This window comes from Oncorhynchus nerka, linkage group LG9b (assembly GCF_034236695.1).
Source record: "Oncorhynchus nerka isolate Pitt River linkage group LG9b, Oner_Uvic_2.0, whole genome shotgun sequence".
Classification (NCBI taxonomy): domain Eukaryota; kingdom Metazoa; phylum Chordata; class Actinopteri; order Salmoniformes; family Salmonidae; genus Oncorhynchus; species Oncorhynchus nerka.
Genome location: NC_088424.1, coordinates 26,101,944 through 26,122,395, shown reverse-complemented (window position 1 = coordinate 26,122,395; position 20,452 = coordinate 26,101,944). Strand labels below are relative to the sequence as shown.

The 20,452-nt window shown below is 41.6% G+C and overlaps 1 protein-coding gene across 1 annotated transcript; it reads left to right on the top strand.

The window, feature by feature from the left end:
- Positions 1 to 2,292: 2,292 nt before the first annotated feature.
- On the top strand, positions 2,293 to 15,937 carry LOC135565713 (BTB/POZ domain-containing protein KCTD9-like). Its single transcript, XM_065013609.1, has 3 exons — positions 2,293 to 2,373; positions 3,817 to 4,356; positions 15,878 to 15,937. Exons 1-3 carry the CDS (start codon positions 2,293 to 2,295, stop codon positions 15,935 to 15,937), a joined length of 681 nt encoding a protein of 226 aa, XP_064869681.1.
- Positions 15,938 to 20,452: the final 4,515 nt, after the last annotated feature.

Genomic DNA, 20,452 nt, shown 5'->3' with positions numbered 1-20,452 from the left:
TGACAGTGCATGTCAAGCAAAAACAAAGCCATGAGGTTGAAGGAATTGTCCATAGAGCTCCGAGACAGGATTGTGTCAATGCACAGATCTATAGAAGGGTAGCAAAAAATGTCTGCAGCATTGAAGGTTCCCAAGAACACAGTGGCCTCCATTATTCTTAAATGGAAGAAGTTTGGAACCACCAAGACTCTTCCTAGAGCTGGCAAAACTGAGCAATTGGGGAGAAGCGCCTTGGTCAGGGATGTGACCAAGAACCCAATGGTCACTCTGACAGAGTTCCAGAGTTACTCTGTGGAGATGGAAGAACCTTCCAGGAGGACAACCAAATCTGCAGCACTCCACCAATCAGCCCTTTATGGTTTATTGGCCAGATGGAAGCCCTCCTCAGTAAAAGGCACATGACAGCCAGCTTGGAGTTTGCCAAAAGGCAACTAAAGACTTTCAGACCATGATAAACAAGAGTGTCTTGTCTGATGAATCCAAGATTGATGGCAGCATCATGCAGTGGGGATGTTTTTCAGCGGAAGGGACTGGGAGAGTAGTCAGGATTGAGGGAAAGATGAATGGAGAAAAGTACAGGGAGATCCTTGATGAAAACTTGCTCCAGAGCGCTCAGGACCTCACACTGGGGTGAAGGTTCACCTTCCAACACAACAATGACCCTAAGCACACAGCCAAGACAACACAGGAGTGGTTTCAAGACACGTCTCTGAATGTCATTGAGTGGCCAAGCCAGAGCCCAGACTTGAACCTGATCTAACATCTCTAGACAGACTTGAAAATAGCTGTGCAGCGATGCTCCCCATCCAACCTGACAGAGCTTGAGAGGATCTGCAGAGAAGAATGGGAGAAACTCCTCAAATACAGGTGTGCCAAGCTTGTAGCGTCATACCCAAGAAGACTCAAGGCTGTAGTCACTGCCAAAGGCACTTCAAAAAATAACTGAGTAAAGTGTCTGAATACTTACTTGTAGCCCAAACTGTTCGGACGATACAGGCGTTTTAGTGAGAAGACCAATTTTTGGGATGTCTCCTGGTCTGAAAAATAGTGCTGTAGTTATGCCACTTTCCACCACAGATGCGGAAGGGCGACATCGGCGAATGCGGTGAATTGAGACGCAGCCCATGCAAAACAAAACTGATATCTCCAGCTCACTCTGACAGATTTTGATGGGATTATTTAAATTATGTTACTTAGATTGACACACCGATCGATAGATTTAAGGATTTTAACCTGTCTCCTCCCCTTCATATACACTGATTGAAGTGAATTTAACAAGTGATATCAGTAGAGGATCATAGCTTTCACCTGGATTCACCTGGTCAGTCTGTCATGGATAGAGCAGGTGTTCCTAATGTTTTGTACACTCACTGTATCTGTGAATATGAGAACATAAAAATAAATCGATGTGAAATGCATTCCATAATAATAGGACATCACCCTTTCGCACATGCACCAAGAGAACCTGACACACTCTGGGACTCTGGGACTCTCCTGTGGGAGACCTGCTTCACAAGTTAACTCACCAGCTGTGGAGGCAAGGGTAAAAGTATGACTTTTCAATTTGGATGATGACAACCGAACAGACAATGTGCCAATCTCACCCCCCTCTTCTCTCAAAATGTGAATATCTTGACACACTATGCATGTGAACAGCCTTGTCTGCTGACACCCTCTGTCTTTCCCCCCTCTCTCCACACCACCCTCTACTCTCTCCACCTCGCTGCCAACTTGTTTTCACTGAGCCGCCCATCTTGCCTGGGCTAATGCGAGTCGACATTCTGTCACCAGAATCCTAAACACAGCCACTGTACAATCTGTCATCACAGTCAGGAATGCATGACATTGACAAGAAATTCTCTGTCACTTTCCATTCTAGTCAAATTTTTGGTGACTTTTTGGATCTTTGCCATTCATGCTTTCCCTCCTACAGATCATAGCTCCAGACTAACAGTTTCCCATGGTGGCACTAACTTTTTCAGTTGTGGCACAATTCCATGATTTGGTTGCACCCCCCCCCCAAAAAAAAAAATAGTTCTGTCATTATAAAGTCATTCACAATGTTTTATTAAGTGTGTTACAACCTGGCTCAAGATTGTAACAAATGAGAAACCACACTGAGTAAATGATTAACAAAATTAATTTATTCCATAAATAAAGTAAACACTCAACAATAATCAGATGAGGCATAAATGGCGGTAAATTAGGTGTCAACTGCAAAAGCCACAACGACACAACCAAGGGTATGCATGGAGAGAGGAATCTCTTGCTGAATGGGGAAACAGTGGCTTTATGCCACAGCTGAGCTTTCACAGGTGTGACCCATCAGCACTGACGACCCTCCCAGCTCCGCCCACCAATCTCCTGCAGGAAGTAAGCACAGCAAAACCGAGTAGACAGAGCAGGGAGGGGCCGTCACACCCCCACCCATAAAAACCATGGCACCTGGATGCAAATTAAGAAAAGGAGAGGAAGAGAGAGACCAAGAGAGGAGACCAAGTTGTCGGAGAACAGACAACACAGTATTAAACAGGACGGCTAAGGAGAGGGCACACAGGACAACGCATCCACCAAAACATTGTCCGCCCCCTTAATATGACGAATCTCCAGGGGAAAAGCTTGAAGGTACAGACACCACCGCATCAACCTCTGGTTCGTTCACTGCATAGAGTGTAAAAAGGTGAGTGGGGTGTAATCAATATATACAACTAGAGGCACTACACCCGTACCCAAACCGAAGTGTTGGAGAGCCCAGATCAGGTCAAGAGCCTCCTTTTCCACCACAGGATTAGGGGAGTTTGTAGTTGACTGAAACGTAGCCAAACCAGGAGAAAACGACTCCATTAGAATGCCGGATTCGATCAAGTTGGCCTTTAGTATGGACTTAAACATCTCTTTCAGACGTTTATCATCAATCTCAATGTTAAAGTGTCGCAATTCATAACATTTGGACAGTTGAGAAGTGAAAAAACATTGCCTGGTCCGACGAATCCCGGTTCCTGTTGCCTCATGCTGATGGTAGAGTTAGGATTTTCCATAAGCAGCATGAGTACACGGAACCATCTTGCCTGTTGTCAACGATACAGGTTGGTGGTGGTGGTTTACCACCGTCCAATCTGCAGATGCCATCATGTCAGCATGGACCGACATCCCTGTGGAATGTTTCCGAAATTGTAGAATCCATTCCTCGAAGAATTCAGGCTGTTCTTGAGGCCAAGTGGTTTGACCCAGTACTAGATGGGTGTACCTAATAAACTGTTGAAGGAATCTGTTGAGTGCATGTTTTTTACTTGTATTATTTAACCCTTATTTAACTAGGCAGGTCAGATAAGAACTATTTCTTATTTACAATGACGGCCAATTGTAAGCCGCACTATAGGACTCCCGATCACAGCCGGTTGTGATGCAGCCCGGGATAAAACCCAGGTCTGTATCGACGCCTCTAGCACTACGATGGAATGTCTTACACCACTGCGCCACTCAGGATTCATGTACTGATAGTATCCTGAGAGAATAAACACTAAAACAGTGTGGAGGCACTGTGTGCTGCCCCTGCTTGAGTGACAGGAGAGAGAGGCATTTTTCGGGGAGCACACCGCATGGGGGAGTGTGAGAGACTTGCTCATTAGAGCAGGTGACCCCAGCGAAAAAGGCACAGCGGCAGAGCAGACATTTTTTCTTACAAGAATCACGAGGATAATGCACTAATGCACTATTAGAATGTGCAGATCATACCAGTGTGACCAATACATTTTTTTTACTTGCACAGCTAAGTCAAAGGGTCGGAAAATGTGACTAAATGGGTGCAATCTGGAGCCCTGCAATCTGGAGCCCTGCAATCTGGAGCCCTGCAATCTGGAGCCCTGCAATCTGAAGCCCTGCAATCTGAAGCCCTGCAATCTGGAGCCCTGCAATCTGGAGCCCTGCAATCTGGAGCCCTGCAATCTGAAGCCCTGCAATCTGGAGCCCTGCAATCTGGAGCCCTGCAATCTGAAGCCCTGCAATCTGGAGCCCTGCAATCTGGAGCCCTGCAATCTGGAGCCCTGCAATCTGGAGCCCTGCAATCTGGAGCCCTGCAATCTGAAGCCCTGCAATCTGGAGCCCTGCAATCTGGAGCCCTGCAATCTGGAGCCCTGCAATCTGAAGCCCTGCAATCTGGAGCCCTGCAATCTGGAGCCCTGCAATCTGGAGCCCTGCAATCTGAAGCCCTGCAATCTGGAGCCCTGCAATCTGAAGCCCTGCAATCTGGAGCCCTGCAATCTGAAGCCCTGCAATCTGGAGCCCTGCAATCTGGAGCCCTGCAATCTGGAGCCCCACTCTTGCCCCCCTGCCCCCATCCCTCAGGAAGATGACGTGGTATTTATTGTTCATTCATTTAGCATTAATTCTGTGAACATGCACTCTATGGGGCAACAAATCACTCACATTGACAAACATTTTCTAGCCAATTCAGAAGTGTTTATTCACAGTAGACATTTGCTAACATTAGCTAACCCACATCTTCTGTACAATAAGCAAAAACAACAGTTTGGGAATCTAAAGTTCCACATCCAACAGTGATGTGATGATTAATGCGTTCCAGTACATATATTTCAGAGTGACATTTATTGGAAATGGTGCAGAAATACTGCTAAGAAATCATCAGCCATCTATCAAAACAGTTATCTATAGTTATACACTTGTGATGAAGTGCGTCTCGGTGAGATGTGTAGGAGTCAGGCGCAGGAGAGCAGGTATGTCTGAGAAGCATAATTTAATAATATAGTCCACCAATACAAAACGGTAGAGACAGAACTACTCCACATACTCGGAAACTCGTGCAACCGCACGGAGGAACAAAACACAGGAGGAACAGCAAGCAGTACCGACACTAAATACACGTGTGAAACTGTGAAAACAACAAACATCCAAAATACAAACAAGCACAATAACCACAAGTCTAATCCCACATGAACTACGGCAGGCAACAGGTTACCCTTGTACAACACAGAATTAAACCCATATTAAACCAGGTGTGAAAGGATCACAGACAAAACAAACAGAAAAGGAAAAAGGGATCGGTGGCGGCTAGTAAACCGGCGACACTGACCACCGAGCGCCACCCGTAGAAGTCGCGACAACACTAAGAATTTTATTCACATTTCTGAACGATTTGGAATGCTCATTCAGATCTTTCAGCAGGCCCTGTTAAGTTTGAAGAAACCAGATCACTGGAAACACATTCACATTGCTGAACGTACATCTGGTTCTGACGCTCCTTTTTAGTGTGTAATATTTATCACATTCTCTCTCATGTTGAACAAGTGCAAATGTTTGACACTGAAAAGTCGAGGAACTTAATCTAGACTAAAAAAAAACTTGGGTTAGGGCTCAGTCACCGATACTTTCATATGTTTTCCTCATTATATAGATATTAAAACGTGTTAGTGTTGTGCTCAACGAAATCAACACTCCCCCAGAAGTGTCCAGCTATGTGTTTTTTATCCAAGCGAAAGCCTCGTAATAGCACATTAGCTAACCCACCATCAAGATGACGAGTTTCAGAGGTTTAGCCCCTGAGGCAGACCTTGAATGGAAATTTAACGATGCATTTATGAGAGGTAATTCTGGACTGCGAGTGAAAGTGAGTTAATTAGGTACTAGGACATTAACATTTGGTGTTCTTGACCCGAACCACCACTCCCTTTAACGTCCACAGCATGCTTTGCATGTCAGAAGAAAGACGGAAATATATATGGTGAATATGGTGAAAGAAAGCCTTAATTGAAGGTTGACGCAACCTTAACATGTGTACGGTTGGGCAATCAGTCTTCATCTAAGAAAGGCCAATAATCTGTTAACCTACTCCGGTTAGATCTACTGTAATGAAGTGAAGGGCAACCTAATTAAGAGTTGACTGGGTCTATGTATGTTAAGAGGTCAGCAATCTGTCTCACTGTGCTTCTCATTAAATTAACCTAGTCGTCTTGGATTATGATAAATATTACTGACGCATAATGAACCCTTTGTGAAATTAAAAAATGCCTAGTGAAATCGATACTGCTTCGTTTCTGTGGATAGATAAATTAGGAAGTCGTAACCCTCTAAGTTTTTGCTTCCAACAATGAGGCCTGCCTGGGCCAACTTATTTTAGTGTTTCTATTTTTAGGGAATTGTACCGCTTTACTTACTTATTTATTTTAAAGGGAGAGCAGGCAAGGCAGAGAATTGTACCGCTTTACTTATTTATTTTAAAGGGAGAGAAGGCAAGGCAGAGAATTGTATCGCTTTACTTATTTATTTATTTAAAGGGAGACCAGGCAAGGCAGAGAATTGTACCGCTTTACTTACTTATTTATTTTAAAGGGAGAGCAGGCAAGGCAGAGAATTGTACCGCTTTACTTATTTATTTTAAAGGGAGAGAAGGCAAGGCAGAGAATTGTACCGCTTTACTTATTTATTCATTTAAAGGGAGAGAAGGCAAGGCAGAGAATTGTACCTCTTTACTTATTTATTTATTTAAAGGGAGAGAAGGCAAGGCAGAGAATTGTACCGCTTTACTTATTTATTTATTTAAAGGGAGAGCAGGCAAGGCAGAGAATTGTACCGCTTTACTTATTTATTCATTTAAAGGGAGAGAAGGCAAGGCAGAGAATTGTACCGCTTTACTTATTTATTTATTTAAAGGGAGAGAAGGCAAGGCAGAGAATTGTACCGCTTTACTTATTTATTTATTTAAAGGGAGAGCAGGCAAGGCAGAGAATTGGGCAGATGGCAACACTGCCAACTGAAATACTTTGTCAGCAACATTGAATGCATTTACATGGTAGAGTGGGTCCAAAGCTGGAGTAAATTAAAGTGTCCCGAGCCACAGGGCTCAGCAAAACAACACAGACACTCTGAGACACACAGTGTGGTGAGCCTTTAACATCATCATCATCATCAATGTTATTATTAACTAGGCCCTCATATTACTACCAACAACCTTCAGTGTTTTTTATTTCAATATTTTCACTCCTTTTTCTTCCATTTACCACATTGCTCCTTCAGATCCATAATTAAAACCAAAGGTCTTGATTGTTTTTCTCTTCTTTCCTTTCATTGACCACAGTGGACGCACAGACTTATCCCTCCCTTTATACTAAACATAGCAGGGAAAAGAGTCCAGAATGTTGAAGTCAGCAGGAACAGATGCTGAGTGTTATGTTCTGAAATGACTCAGTAAAAAGAAGGCAGGCAGAGCTGCCCTGAGAACCTGCTGTAAAGACTCCTCTTTACCTGGCGAGGCTGTCTCTCTCATCAGACTGTCTGGCCAATGACCCCTCATATCACATCTCACCAACAGGCGTTATCAATGAAGCTCACACTGAGCACCACAACTAAATATACTGATCACCACAATGCCTTTGTAGTATAGCTGAAATAATATGTTCAAAGTTAAGGAGTTTTGAATTGAACGTGAATGATTAGCATGTGTGGTCTGTCTAAACAGAGAAGTAAAGCAGGGTATCTATGATGTTGTTATGGCTCTATGAACACCCCCGATGGTTGAGTGAAACAAATCCATCTAGAAAGAGAACACCCCACTCTCTCTGGCCCCAGCGTCCCTCTGACACAGCAGCTGTGTTTGTGTGTTTTGTGTGTGTGTGTGTGTGTGTGTGTGTGTGTGTGTGTGTCGTGCCAACACAGGTGGTTAGAGGGAGGAGCTGCTACACCTGTGAGCAGACAAGATCTGGTACAGTGTGCACCTAAGGCGCTGTCGCTGTCCTCATCAGCCATTTATAACGCATATGAGAGAGAGAGAGAGAGAGAATTTCTGGACAGAGACAGTATCAAAGTTCTTTGTTTTAAACTCACTTCTCTTCTGCTCTCTATTGCTGTATATGTACAGTGCATTCAGAAAGTAGTCAAACCCCTTGACTTTATCCACATTTTGCTACGTTTTCACTGAGATTCCTATCTTGCCTGAGCTAATGTGAATCGACATTCTGTCACCAGAATCCTAAACACAGTCACTGTACAATCTGTCATCAGAGTCAGGAATGCATGACATTTACAAGAGATTCTCTGTCACTATCCACTCTAATCTAATTATTATTATTTTTTAAACTTTTTGGATCTTTGCCATTCATGCTTCCCCTCCTACAGATCAGGGATCCAGACTAACATTTGTTTTTCAGTTGTGGCACCATCCCATGATTTGGTTGACCTCCCCCCCAAAAACTCTGTAGCGTCACACAATAGAAAAAATATGAATAATATACATATTTTTTTTAACTAGGCATTTAAAAAGTCAGTTATTAAGAACAAATTCTTATTTTCAATGACAGCCTAGGAACAGTGGGTTAACTGCCTTGTTCAAGGGCAGAACAACAGATCTTTACCTTGTCAGCTCAGGGAGTCCAACACTCTAACCACTAGGATACCTACCACCACACTAGGATACCTACCACCACAGTAATAATTACATCCTTATTCTAAAATGTATTAAATCGTTTTCCTCATCAATCTACACACAATACCCCATAATGAAAAGTTATCAACACTATTACAAATTTTAAAACTGAAAAATCACATTTACATAAGTATTCAGAAGCACCTTTGGCAGCGATTATAGCCTTGCGTCTTCTTGGGTATGACGCTACAAGCTTGGCACATCTGTATTTGGATAGAATCTCCCATTCTTCTCTGCAGATCCACTCAAGCTCCGGCAGGTTGAATGGGGAGCGTTGCAGCACAGCTATGTTCAGGTCTGTCCAGAGATGTTAGAAAGGGGGAGTGGGTTCCGTCTTGCCACTCAACCATAAAGCCCTGATTGGTGGAGTGCTGCAGCGATGGTTATCCTTCTGGAAGGTTCTCCCATCTCCACAGAGGAACTCTAGAGATCTGCTAGAGTGACCATCGGATTCTTGGTCACCTCCCTGACCAAGGCCCTTCTCCCCCGATTGCTCAGTTTGGCTGGGCAGCCAGCTCTAGGAAGAGTCTTAGTCTTCTTCCATTTAAGAATGATGGAGGCCACTGTGTTCTTGTGGACCTTCAATGCTGCAGACGTTTTTTTGTACCCTTCCCCAGATCTGTGCATCGACACAATCCTGTCCCGGAGCTCTTTGGACAATTCCTTTGACCTCATGGCTTGGTTTTTGCTCTGACATGCACTGTCAACTGTGAGACCTTATTTAGACAGGTGTGTGCCTTTCCAAATCATGTCCAATCAATTGAATTTGGTGAGGAAAATTAATAATTTAATCAATTTTAGAATAAGGCAGTTTTTTTCTCAGCTTCAGATTGTTACCCAGCTTACTTTCTCTCAGCCCTGAAGTCACACTTGTCATAAACAGAGATCTCTCCTTCCCCTCTCACCTCTCTCTCCCTTTGCCTTCCTCTTCACACCCTGGCTGGCCCAGTGGATGTGTGTCCGGAGCTCCGGACACCTCTTCCAGAGAGCTCAAGGTGACACACATTTTACTCAGGCTGCTGATGACTGTGTCATGACGTGGCCCTTTTTGGGTATAGCTAGTGGCTTCCCCCTCTCTCTGTCCTACACTCAGGTTCTGTTATCTCAGGTCGTAAATTCCTGGAGGAGACTCTCTCCCCCTGCCCCCTGGCCATGCAGAAAGAGACACATAGAGAGAACAAATCATTTCAAATGGCAAACTCCTAAATCCCCCAAATTAGGATTGGATACAAAATGTCCACTTGTGAGAAGGTGGGAATGGTCTGTGGACACTTAAGGGACGGGAATGACGAGTGTGTTTCATTTGGTGACCTCAGAGAGGACAGGAAACACATGACTATATCTCTGAATATGTACATTTCTCAATTATGGGGTTTGCATCTAATTCTTGTATAAAATGAATGAGTAAGATTAAACTATTTGTGAAATTATATAATATGATGTTAAACACTTAATGTGAAAGAATTGTGTTCCCTTTGAAGTTTAACTAAGTCATTGGCCCACCCCCGCGAGCACAGACATGATCTAGCGTCATAGAACAGCTCTTTTCTACTGTTACGAATAAAATCCACTCCTGAGGAAATCCTCTTCAGACCATGCGTACCTCGATGGACACTGAGGGGGCACAGGTTGGGTTTAGACCACAAAAACCTCAGTTTAAGCTATGGTTGTAATGGTTGATGAATTCCCAACCATACCACGTGGAGCACTGTCTACACGGCTGGAAATGGTTCAACTCTGAGACCATCGATCCCGACAGAATAAGAGTAAATCTTAGATACTAATTACTAGCCTGCAGCTAGAAATTATGTCAACCTGGGATGCGAAGACCGACAACCATCAAAACATCTATTCTATAAGAACATTTCTGAATGGTACTCTGAAGTATCCATTCTAACCACGGAATACTTCAGGGAAGCAGAGAGAGAGACGCTTGGATGAATTTTCCAACAGAAGGACTGACGATTCCAACAGAGATCACGACAACACACTGGGCATAAATATATATTGACTGTAATTATTCCAGAATGAGCGAGCGTTCATGTGCAAAGGATTAGCATTTCAATTAATATAATTATCAACTGTGTAGTGACTCCTTTTGTATTTCCTACCCTTTTAAGTCCACACCCACTTCCCTTTGTCCACCAAGCCGTCATATCGGCTTAGCCCACTAGGGAACCTCCCCTATCATTTCCTTGAAACCATATCTACTGTGTTGTTTGTTTGTTTGCATTTCTGTGATTATTTAGTTATTTAGTAAATAAATGATTAAGACAATTGATGTATGGATGATTCATAGTAATGGCTGGGTTCGTGCAGATAACCAACAATGTACGACGTTTGGAATGAGAATCATTTGTTAATTAGAAGACTAATTGATCAGATATTAAAATATCTGAAGAGTTATATTAGAAAAATTATAACTTTGTAATCTGAAGATTTTCCTTGGTGCCCTGACTTCCTAGTTAATTACATGTACATGTTTAGTTTGATCACATATTAATACTTACAGAGATTTGATTTGATAAAATAACAGTCTTCACTTTAATGATGCCATAGACACGACAACTGGTTGTGGTCGTGTCCCCACGGCTACTCCGGGGCCTCACTCCACCAGCAAACCTGGCCTCCTTTCCTTCACCTACACCACCAAAGCTCAAAATAAGAGACCCTGAACAGAGGGGAAGTTACAGTTCAAACACCAACACCACCAACCCCCGGAGCTCTTTAGGGTTATATCTGAGTTGCTAATCACCCAGCTCTGTTGGTGTATGTGGGGCTAGCGAAAGCTAGCGAGAGCAGGCAGGCTGTTGCAGTTCCAGCTCTCTGACACATTTAGGGTGTGCTGGGGAAGTAGAGCATAGAGAGTGCTGTTAGACGGCAGGGTTGGTATTTTTCTGCAGGGTCAGCAGAGGCTGGGGCCAAGCCAGCGTCATGGCAGATAAATCAATTAAACCCAATTAGACGGTGAGAAAAGCCAACTAAATGGCAACAAAAAGCACAGATAGACTTTAAAGGATCCTCAACCCTTCTCCCTCTGAGGTAACTTTGTGAAAACACCTGAGATTGAATCAAACTTTTTGCAGGTTCACTAACACTACAACACTATCCAGGACCTAGCGCTAGCGAGGTGTTGCAAATGATCTGCTAAATTGAGATATTGTGCTATAAAAAGCCCAACGCAGGTTTTGATGTTTCAGACTGCCATACAGTTCCTAGAGACAGCGTGGCTTGTGTTTTGTGTCACATGTGGGTGGAGAGGCACAGTGCAGTGAGTGCACAGAGAGCCCTCTGTTGTGTATGTGGGAGGTGTTTGTCAGTGTTCTGAATCATAATGGTGTGTAAAGGTGTCACACGGTCACACCTCCATGCATTTTCATGTTTTGCCTACGGGAAATCAAGGCATAGGCGTTGTGAAAAATATATAATTTAGGCATCTATTTGATTCTAATTACCATTTTAGCTAAGATATAATGTGATGACATTCCTTTTGGGATAGTAATGTAGTGCTGTGTCCACACTGAGCAGTGTGAAGCAATATGTTTCATGATCACCTTGTGAGCCGGCCAAATGAGGAAACCTTCGCTCCAAGCAACCTGCCACTAACATCTGTTGTGTTGGAAGCATATGCCTTTCTTCTTTATACCAGAGTTACATCTGAAACCAGGCTGCTTCACCCTTACATTATAAACCATGCACAAATACACACAGGCACACACAAACGGCATGATCGTTACAAACTAAATATGATCATCATTCCGAAGACAAGATCATAACACTCCAGAATTTGAAATTGTGATTCTTGTTGTAAGTAATTAAAGTCTGTTGTACTAATTAGAGAGAGCAAAGACAAGTCAATATAGGTGTTTCGATGAATCGCTAAAGTGGTTGGATATTCCTTTCCCCGGTTGCACACACAAGAGCACTGCAAAGAGCAACAATTCGCTATAAACACAGAGTATGATATGCAGATAATGACTTGGTTGTTTTGTACCTCTGTTCTCAGCATACCCATAATTCAAGTGGAAAATATGAATGTGTTCTGAATTAATGAAAGAAAAACAGCATCTTAAGTATTATGTGATAACCTGCTGAGTAATTCATGAGCCATTTATAACGCTGTAATGCTTCAAATTGCAATTTCAAAAAAAATGTTTTAGTAAAAACCTTGATAGAGCAAGGAAATAGAATAATTGACTGGATGGGGTAGTTTGGCCGTGATCTAACTCCCTCACTAAATTGTGATCAAATCAACTGAATGATAATCAATAATCATGGTTTACATCCAATCTATTACTGCCAATCTAAATCCTAAACTCTGTCTCATAGGAAGCCCAGAGAGACAAATGCGGCCAGGCGGACATCTTGGATCCTCCCAGCAACCTGAATATGATATAAATCCATCGTAGGGCTTCAGTTGCTCATACAGGCTGATGATCCCATCCTAAATCAGAGAGGCCAGACTGTCAAGGACTGACAGCCTGTCTCCTCACAGATCAATAGCGATAAGGGGAAATTGATTTCAAGCCCCGAGATCTGAGATAGGGGAGAGAACTGCTCAAGTTCCAGTCAGGGAGTGAGAGGTCCATAAGTATCATGCATATTTGAATGTCAAAGGGAATATTGACCCCTTGAAGTGATGATGATGGCTTGGTCAACATTGTTTATGCCCAATGAGAACTGTTGCGGAGAGTATCAGAGGGGACTAGATAAATACAGACCATGCATCATTTGAAAGGGATGGCATTCCTATTGTATGCAAATGGTTTGGGACTGAGTCTGGGAGAGGAAGTGGATACTTCATTTAGATCCTCAAGAACTTCTCTGTTGGCACTGTCTTTAATCATTAATGCCCATTTGGAGTGGAGTGAGATGGAGAAGAAGATGGATGCTGGAATGGTGCTGAGGAGGAAACTGATTGGAGTTGGGTATTGATTAACCGTGACTAATCACACCTCCTTCCTCACAAGGGGTCTGTTATTTGTTTCTTCTGAACCCTTCTCCCTGAGTGGGGATGTGTAATTGTGTGTGAGTGTGTGTGTGTGCGCTGTGCATGCATGTGTGTTTGTATGTGTATGTATGAATATAATTCAGTCAGAATCCCCTTCATTGGCATCATGCCAAAAGGATTAGTGTATGAATGAATAAATATGAATATTGCAATGATTTGAAGATGATTTCATTGAATTTACTTGGCTCTTCTATTTGACCTGCAGTGTGCTGGGAGATCATGGTCTGTGAGAAATACTTTCTAGTCTCACTCTCAGAACTCACAGCGAAATCCCAGAGCCATTTATCATTTTCTCATTCGGTGTTGAAGGAGAGAGAAAATAGAAACTTGTTCAAATGCTTCCCACTGCTCGTGTCGATTGTAGAGCACACTGTAGTGTAGAACACACTGTCAGAATAATCTGTCCACGCGGACACTTTGACAGAAAAATACAGATTGAATTCCTCCAGGAGAAATGATTCATACTGAAATCCCACTAATGGTGATGGAATGAATGAATTAATGAATGAATAACTGAATAAACGAACAAACATGTCAACAAACACTTTTCCTGCCACACACCACCAATAAAAACAATAGATATTGCTTTTATCTTATCTCTTAAGGACAGGTCCTGCTCGCCCCTCTCCCTGAGTTTGCCACGGCCCATGGTCCTCGCTAGTCAGCCAATCAATCGCTATTACAGCGCCAGCTATAACTACAACCCCTCAATTAAGCCAGATGCTCACTCAGCCTAGGTCTGGCTGGTCACACACACACACACACACACACACACACACACACACACACACACACACACACACACACACACACTACATGCCAGGGCCTGCAGAGTAACATCTTCCTATTGTTTGTGGACAAGGCGATGGCACTGCTCTGCTCTGCTCTGTTGTGTTGACTCTTCCTCTCACAAGGATTATGATGAACCCTCTGTGCTGAAACTAGATATGACTTCAGCAGGGAACAATATGGCTCTAAAATACTGTTTTGATTTTAAATGCAATTATCGGTTTAGCTCAGACGGCACTTTAGACCATCAAAACAAGCCAGGCCACACATCCATCAAAACTAGGTTTAAATATGTTGGTGACTGAAACATATGTAATGGGGTGACATATGCTTGGGGAGAGAGATGGCGTGCAGTGATAGTGGTGAAAAAAAACATTTGAAAACCACTAAGACAGAATATACACACTACACAGCACAACTCTATTTGGGCCCATTGTTCAAATGGCATAAAAGATTGAAAGCAGCAGATTTGGCAGTAGAAACAAATAATCACATTGTTACTATTGTCCTCAGAAGCTCTATTGAATGCATAACAATCAAGCTTAAAAGCTGCTTTGAAAGCTAGGATGCTCCTCTCAGCTGACTCATTTGTTAAAGGGCAAACTTTGACACATCGGGGAATGCCATTGGCTAACTAATTAGCCAATGATAGAGAGGGGTCAAAATATGTGGTTTTAGTCTAAAGGGCTGACATTATGTTGAAGAGATCGGAACGCCATGGTTCCAGCACTTTAAGATAGCCATCCATTCAAAGTGATGGTCTGTTTATTACTAGTCTCGTCCACAATGCGGTAGCAATTAGCCTGGGGACTATGAGAACTACGTACAGTACAGTTCATAGTCTCTGTATCAACACACATATAGTCAGCATGAAGAAGAACAGAGGATTGTAAGGGTTATAAAGGTGCTGCTGACCTCTGCCATTTTTCTCCCTGGGAGAGATCAAGGCCACCATGGTCCTGGAGGGCAGAGCCATTTGTGCAGAGTAATAGGTCTGGAGTCAAGGGCTCCCCCCCAGGCTACCAGCCCCCACCCGAATGTCCTGGCCCCAGCCACCGGACACCTGCCCTTATAGGAGTCAACAGCAGTGTCAGCAACATGGGCCACATGCATCATACATTCACCTTACAGCTGGCCTGAGAGCAGTGTTATTTCTCTTCACCCATACACCTCTACATAAACACTCATTTTACAGCTGACCTGAGAGCATTGCTATAATCTCTTTACCCATACACCTCTACATAAACACTCACCTTACAGATGACCTGAGAGCAGTGCTATTTCTCTTTACCCAGCATCCTCTACATAAATACTTCTTCTCTAGCCTCCCTCTATACAACTCCTCTTCTGGCCTTATCTACTCTACACATCCAAGTCTGTGTATGTATGATATGGGAAGAGACTATTCTGATTCGGAGTAATGATAATGATATTCCACTTCAGGCTGCATGCGGTTTTATATCATGTTGTTTTCATAAAAGGCAGCCCACAGGAGAAATATGCTGCGTACACAGTTCTCATGGGCGCAGAGTGGCTTTATGAAATATGAATCTTGATATAGCTTGATTGAATGCTCTGAGTCATAATTGGATTCCCCCTCATTCTCCCCTCCCCTCTCATCCCCCTTGTCTCCCCCCTGACAGAAGATAACCGCGACAGCGTTAATCAAAGAGAGGGAGCGTTTTGATCCCACTCTCAATTAGATTAGATTACATAAACTGAAGCAATTTGCAGAAAATGCAATATGAATTATCAACAGGTCATTCAACTTGATCTCTAACCCAATTTAGACATTGCACAGTGTAATTCTATTTCCTTTGGATATACTTGAGTTACATTTCAAATACATTTTACAGTACGTTTCTCCATTACAGTGTAGTAGATTGAATTGAATTGAACTATCGAAGTTGGAATTATTTGATTACATGTGGATTGGGTGTTGGTAAGTAGAATTGAAAAGGGGAGCCAAAAGTGTAATGATCAATTAACACAAAAGTACCTTACAGTGGATTGTAAGCATCTGTTAAAACAAATATGCAACCCAAACTCTCACTGAGTATGCTTAAACCTGAGCCAGTCATAGGTGATAGTACCATCTGTTTGCTCAGGATTACTGGTACTGGGGAATCTCTAGTGTTGTGGGTGAGCGGGAGTTAGCAAGTCAACACTGTTAGCATCAACAAACTAATTCCTCATTAGTTTTAACACACCAATATCCAGAGAGATTTTTCTTTACAATGGATTGTGTATTGGGGACTCACACACACAGTAAGCCAAAACCAAAAGCCAACCAAAAGGCAACCATTGGACATCTATAGCCTATGCACATAGTGTTTATTGAATGGAGTAGACATGCTTTGGAAGAAAATAGGAAGGAAAACTCTAGATCATTTTTTTTCTACAAGTCAAATGCTATTGCACAGTCATAGGCTACACACAATCCTTATTTAACCTTAATCTACCTAAATCTCAAAAGCACAGTAAAGATGATTATAGATTTTAACTTATGCCAACCTGTATGATATGAGGAAACATCTGGATGGTCTTCCGTCTGCTGATGTCTGCTGCCTGTTGGGAACTTGAAAGAGCATTATTCATCCCATGTTTTATGAAAGGAACATGAAAGCTGATTTACATCCATCCCTGAAGATGAGTCAACAGACTTTCACACAGAAAGGGATTCTAATGAATCACATCAGACTTATTAGGTTAAACTAAATAGACTCAGCTTTCTGTAGATATTACTCACGAATGGACCAAAGAAAAAGACGTGGTTGGGCGATATTTTCCCCAGGTAGGCCTCAAGATACTTAATGTATCAATTACTAGCTTACTAAAAACATGATTTATTGAAACTGTTTGCGTTTTGTGAATGTAGCAGTGGTTCTTCACTATATTTTGATTGTTAATTACCGGAAGAGAAAAGTGTGTGGTCGCAAGCGCATTCATTTGGTGCCAGACATTTGTTTGGCTCAACACTATATACAGTATTACTCTGTTTCGACTCACACATTTTATTATTAAATGTTTACTACTAAAACTGTTCACGGTAAACAATTAAATGGACATTTTAAAAGAAATGTGAATGATTTATTTGTTTTTCCTCGCACTTGAAGAGGGGTTTGTTTGTTCACATGCGTGCAAGCGTCAAAAATGGAAGCACGTTCAATAGGTTCAAGTCCTGAATGCTGATTGGCTGAAAGCCGTGGTATATCAGACCGTACATATCACGGGTTTGACTTTTTTAACGGCTCTAATTATGTCGGTAACCAGTTTGTAACAGCAATAAGGCATCTCGGGGGTTTGTGGGATATGGTACTTAGCTGTGGTTTAGTGGCTATATACCACACTCCCTCAGGCCTTATTGCTTAATTCGAATGGCTAATTCTATGATTTTAACAGTCTTGTGGTTGGTAACCACAATTAACCTTTCAAATATGTTTTGAATATTACTGAAGGCATTTTTTATCACCTTGATTGAAAAGGGTGCATATATGGTAAGTACTGTATGTAGGCTGTGTTTATTGCCTGAAGACTTGTAGGCCTATATTGTTATTCATGCATTTTTGTATGGTGATTGACCATTTGGGTATAATTATGGGCAACATTTGTTTGAACTTTTTTGTTGCCACCCGTGAGATTAAATGTCATTCCTGTTCACCTGTTATGTTGTACTTTTATCAAATGTTAAGGTTGAACACTGGCAGTTTAGTAGATTCAATGAGGGTTACAAAAGTGTGTGAATATCTTGTAGGCCTATGCAAATCCCAAAATTAGGATAGATGCCAACTAGTTACTATATTTCACATTAAAAAAGAATTAAGGAACAAATATATTTACTAACTTAACATGAACAGGAATTAAATTTATTCACAGGTGGCCAAAAATACATATCTAAAACCATACCCCTAATAGGCCAACTCTCCTGACAATAACCTAAGGATTACATTAAAAAGACCCAGCAGCTGCGTCAACCCAGGACGAAAGTGAAATAAACTAACCTAATGGTTAAATTAACCCATGAATAACATAGAGTTATTCAGGCAACCCAACTGGCTAGGTCAAAATAACCCAGCATGTGTTCTGTCCAATATTGTCCCAGTGCTGGGTTACCAAAGAACTCAAATTGGGTTGTTTTTAGCCCCCCATTTTATAGAGTGTAACATTAAGGGAACCTAAAGATAAATAATCCACTTTTGTAGAGATTAAAATGTTTTATCTTATCTTTATCTTCTTCCTTCTTCTGTGGACGAAGGAGAGGACCAAAGCGCAGCTAGTGTTCATCATGTTTAATAAAGACCATAAACTTGAACACTACAATATACAAAACAACAAATGTGACCAAACCAAAACAGTTCTGTTGGTTCAGACACACGAAGACAGATGACAACCACCCACAAAACCAACACAAAACAAGCTACCTAAATATGGTTCCCAATCAGAGACAATGACTAACACCTGCCTTCGATTGAGAACCATATCAGGCCAAACATAGAAATGGGAAAACTAGACACACAACATAGGATGCCCACTCAGCTCACGTCCTGACCAACACTAAAACAAAGAAAACACAAAAGAACTATGGTCAGAACGCGACAAATCTGTTTGTTTTTTTAAATGTGCAATATGCAGAAATTGCTTCACCATTTCCTAGTTGCTAAAATTCTAATAGTTTACCTAATTTCATTTTATGTAACAAAACAAGCCATCTACTGTACAGTGTAGAGTATCCTTGTACAATCTAAACAGTTGTGAAATATATTTTCAATATACAAAAATATTGTATTTTCAACTGTTTGAAGCTTGTGTACAAACCCGGAAGTAAAAGACACAAAAACGAAAATTAAGGGATCCATAGAAATAGTGCACGTACAACAGACTTCTTAGACTTGCAATCAATGGGAATGACAGATCTATAAATCACATTTCTACGTGAATTTGGTTAGTTCAACCAAAAAGTTACATATTGCAGCTTTAATAAAGCAGTCAAAATGTAGTGTAGTGTAATGAGCAACTAAACATTTTTCAATTCTAGACATTTATGTCCCTTCATAGTGTGTTTGCCTAACCATGACCATCATCCACATAGCTATCCCACTGAGAACAGATGTCAATTCAACATCTATTTGTATTGATATGAAGTGGAAACAATGTTGATTCAACCAGTGTGTACCCAGTGGGATTTTTTTTTTTTTTACAAACTCGTTTTTTTTTGTGTCAGCAATTAGACATTTTACTTATCATTGAGGCTCTTATTTACATACCCTTCAAAAATAATGAACCCTGCATTAATCAGAAATTAAATGACACTTAATATTCTTGCACATAAGGTAAAGTTGCCCCAAATTACCCTAATATCTGTGTCTGCCTCCACACACTGCAACATCCACCACAATAGCCCCACAGATTGAGAGGTGTCACATTTGATTTGCATTGAGGCTGTTATTTGCATACCCTTAAAAGTCATTAAAAGTCATTCACCTTAATTAACACTTAATATTCTTTCATATAAGGTGAAATGTAAGATAACCAATTTGCTGTCACCCATATAGATCAATCCCTATCTATCAATACTCTTCTAGCAGGTTGGAGACACCCTTCATTGATCCATGATTGGCAGCTATATAGTAAGATTAGGAATAGGAAACCTTTTATAGACTCTTATACATTTCATTGCAGTAAAATATGAAATCAGGTCTAGGTAGGAAAGTATGGCAATATTTAATCAGTGTTTTATATGGGTCTATTTACTGTTCAGCAGGTGCCAAAATGATTTCTTCATTTTTTTGTCAGATAGGCATAGATGGAAGACTAAACCTGATAAATATTCAATTGCCTATGATTAATGTAGAGCATAATCATCCTCAGTAGAAACCCAAGTGTGTCATTCATTTGGATAAAGCTCAAAATAGTCATTCATTCATAGGCCTAATATAAAAATAATGCAAGATTAAGGGCATGTATTTAAATCTCCCAGTCTGAGCTTCCCCTAACATTTTCAGGCAGCGAGAGGAGGGCAGCAGACTGTCGATAAAATACTTCAAGTGCTTTTCAACAGATTGTATGTTTTTAGATTGGAGAAGGAGGAGTTTCGAGACGACGGAGTCTCAAGGAGCCACATTGTGTTTAGTGAACTTGGCGAATTGACCAGTAGGGAGAGACAGTGAGAGATCCTGGCACATCGACAGGGTATTTTCTGTTGGAGGGACTGTATGCAT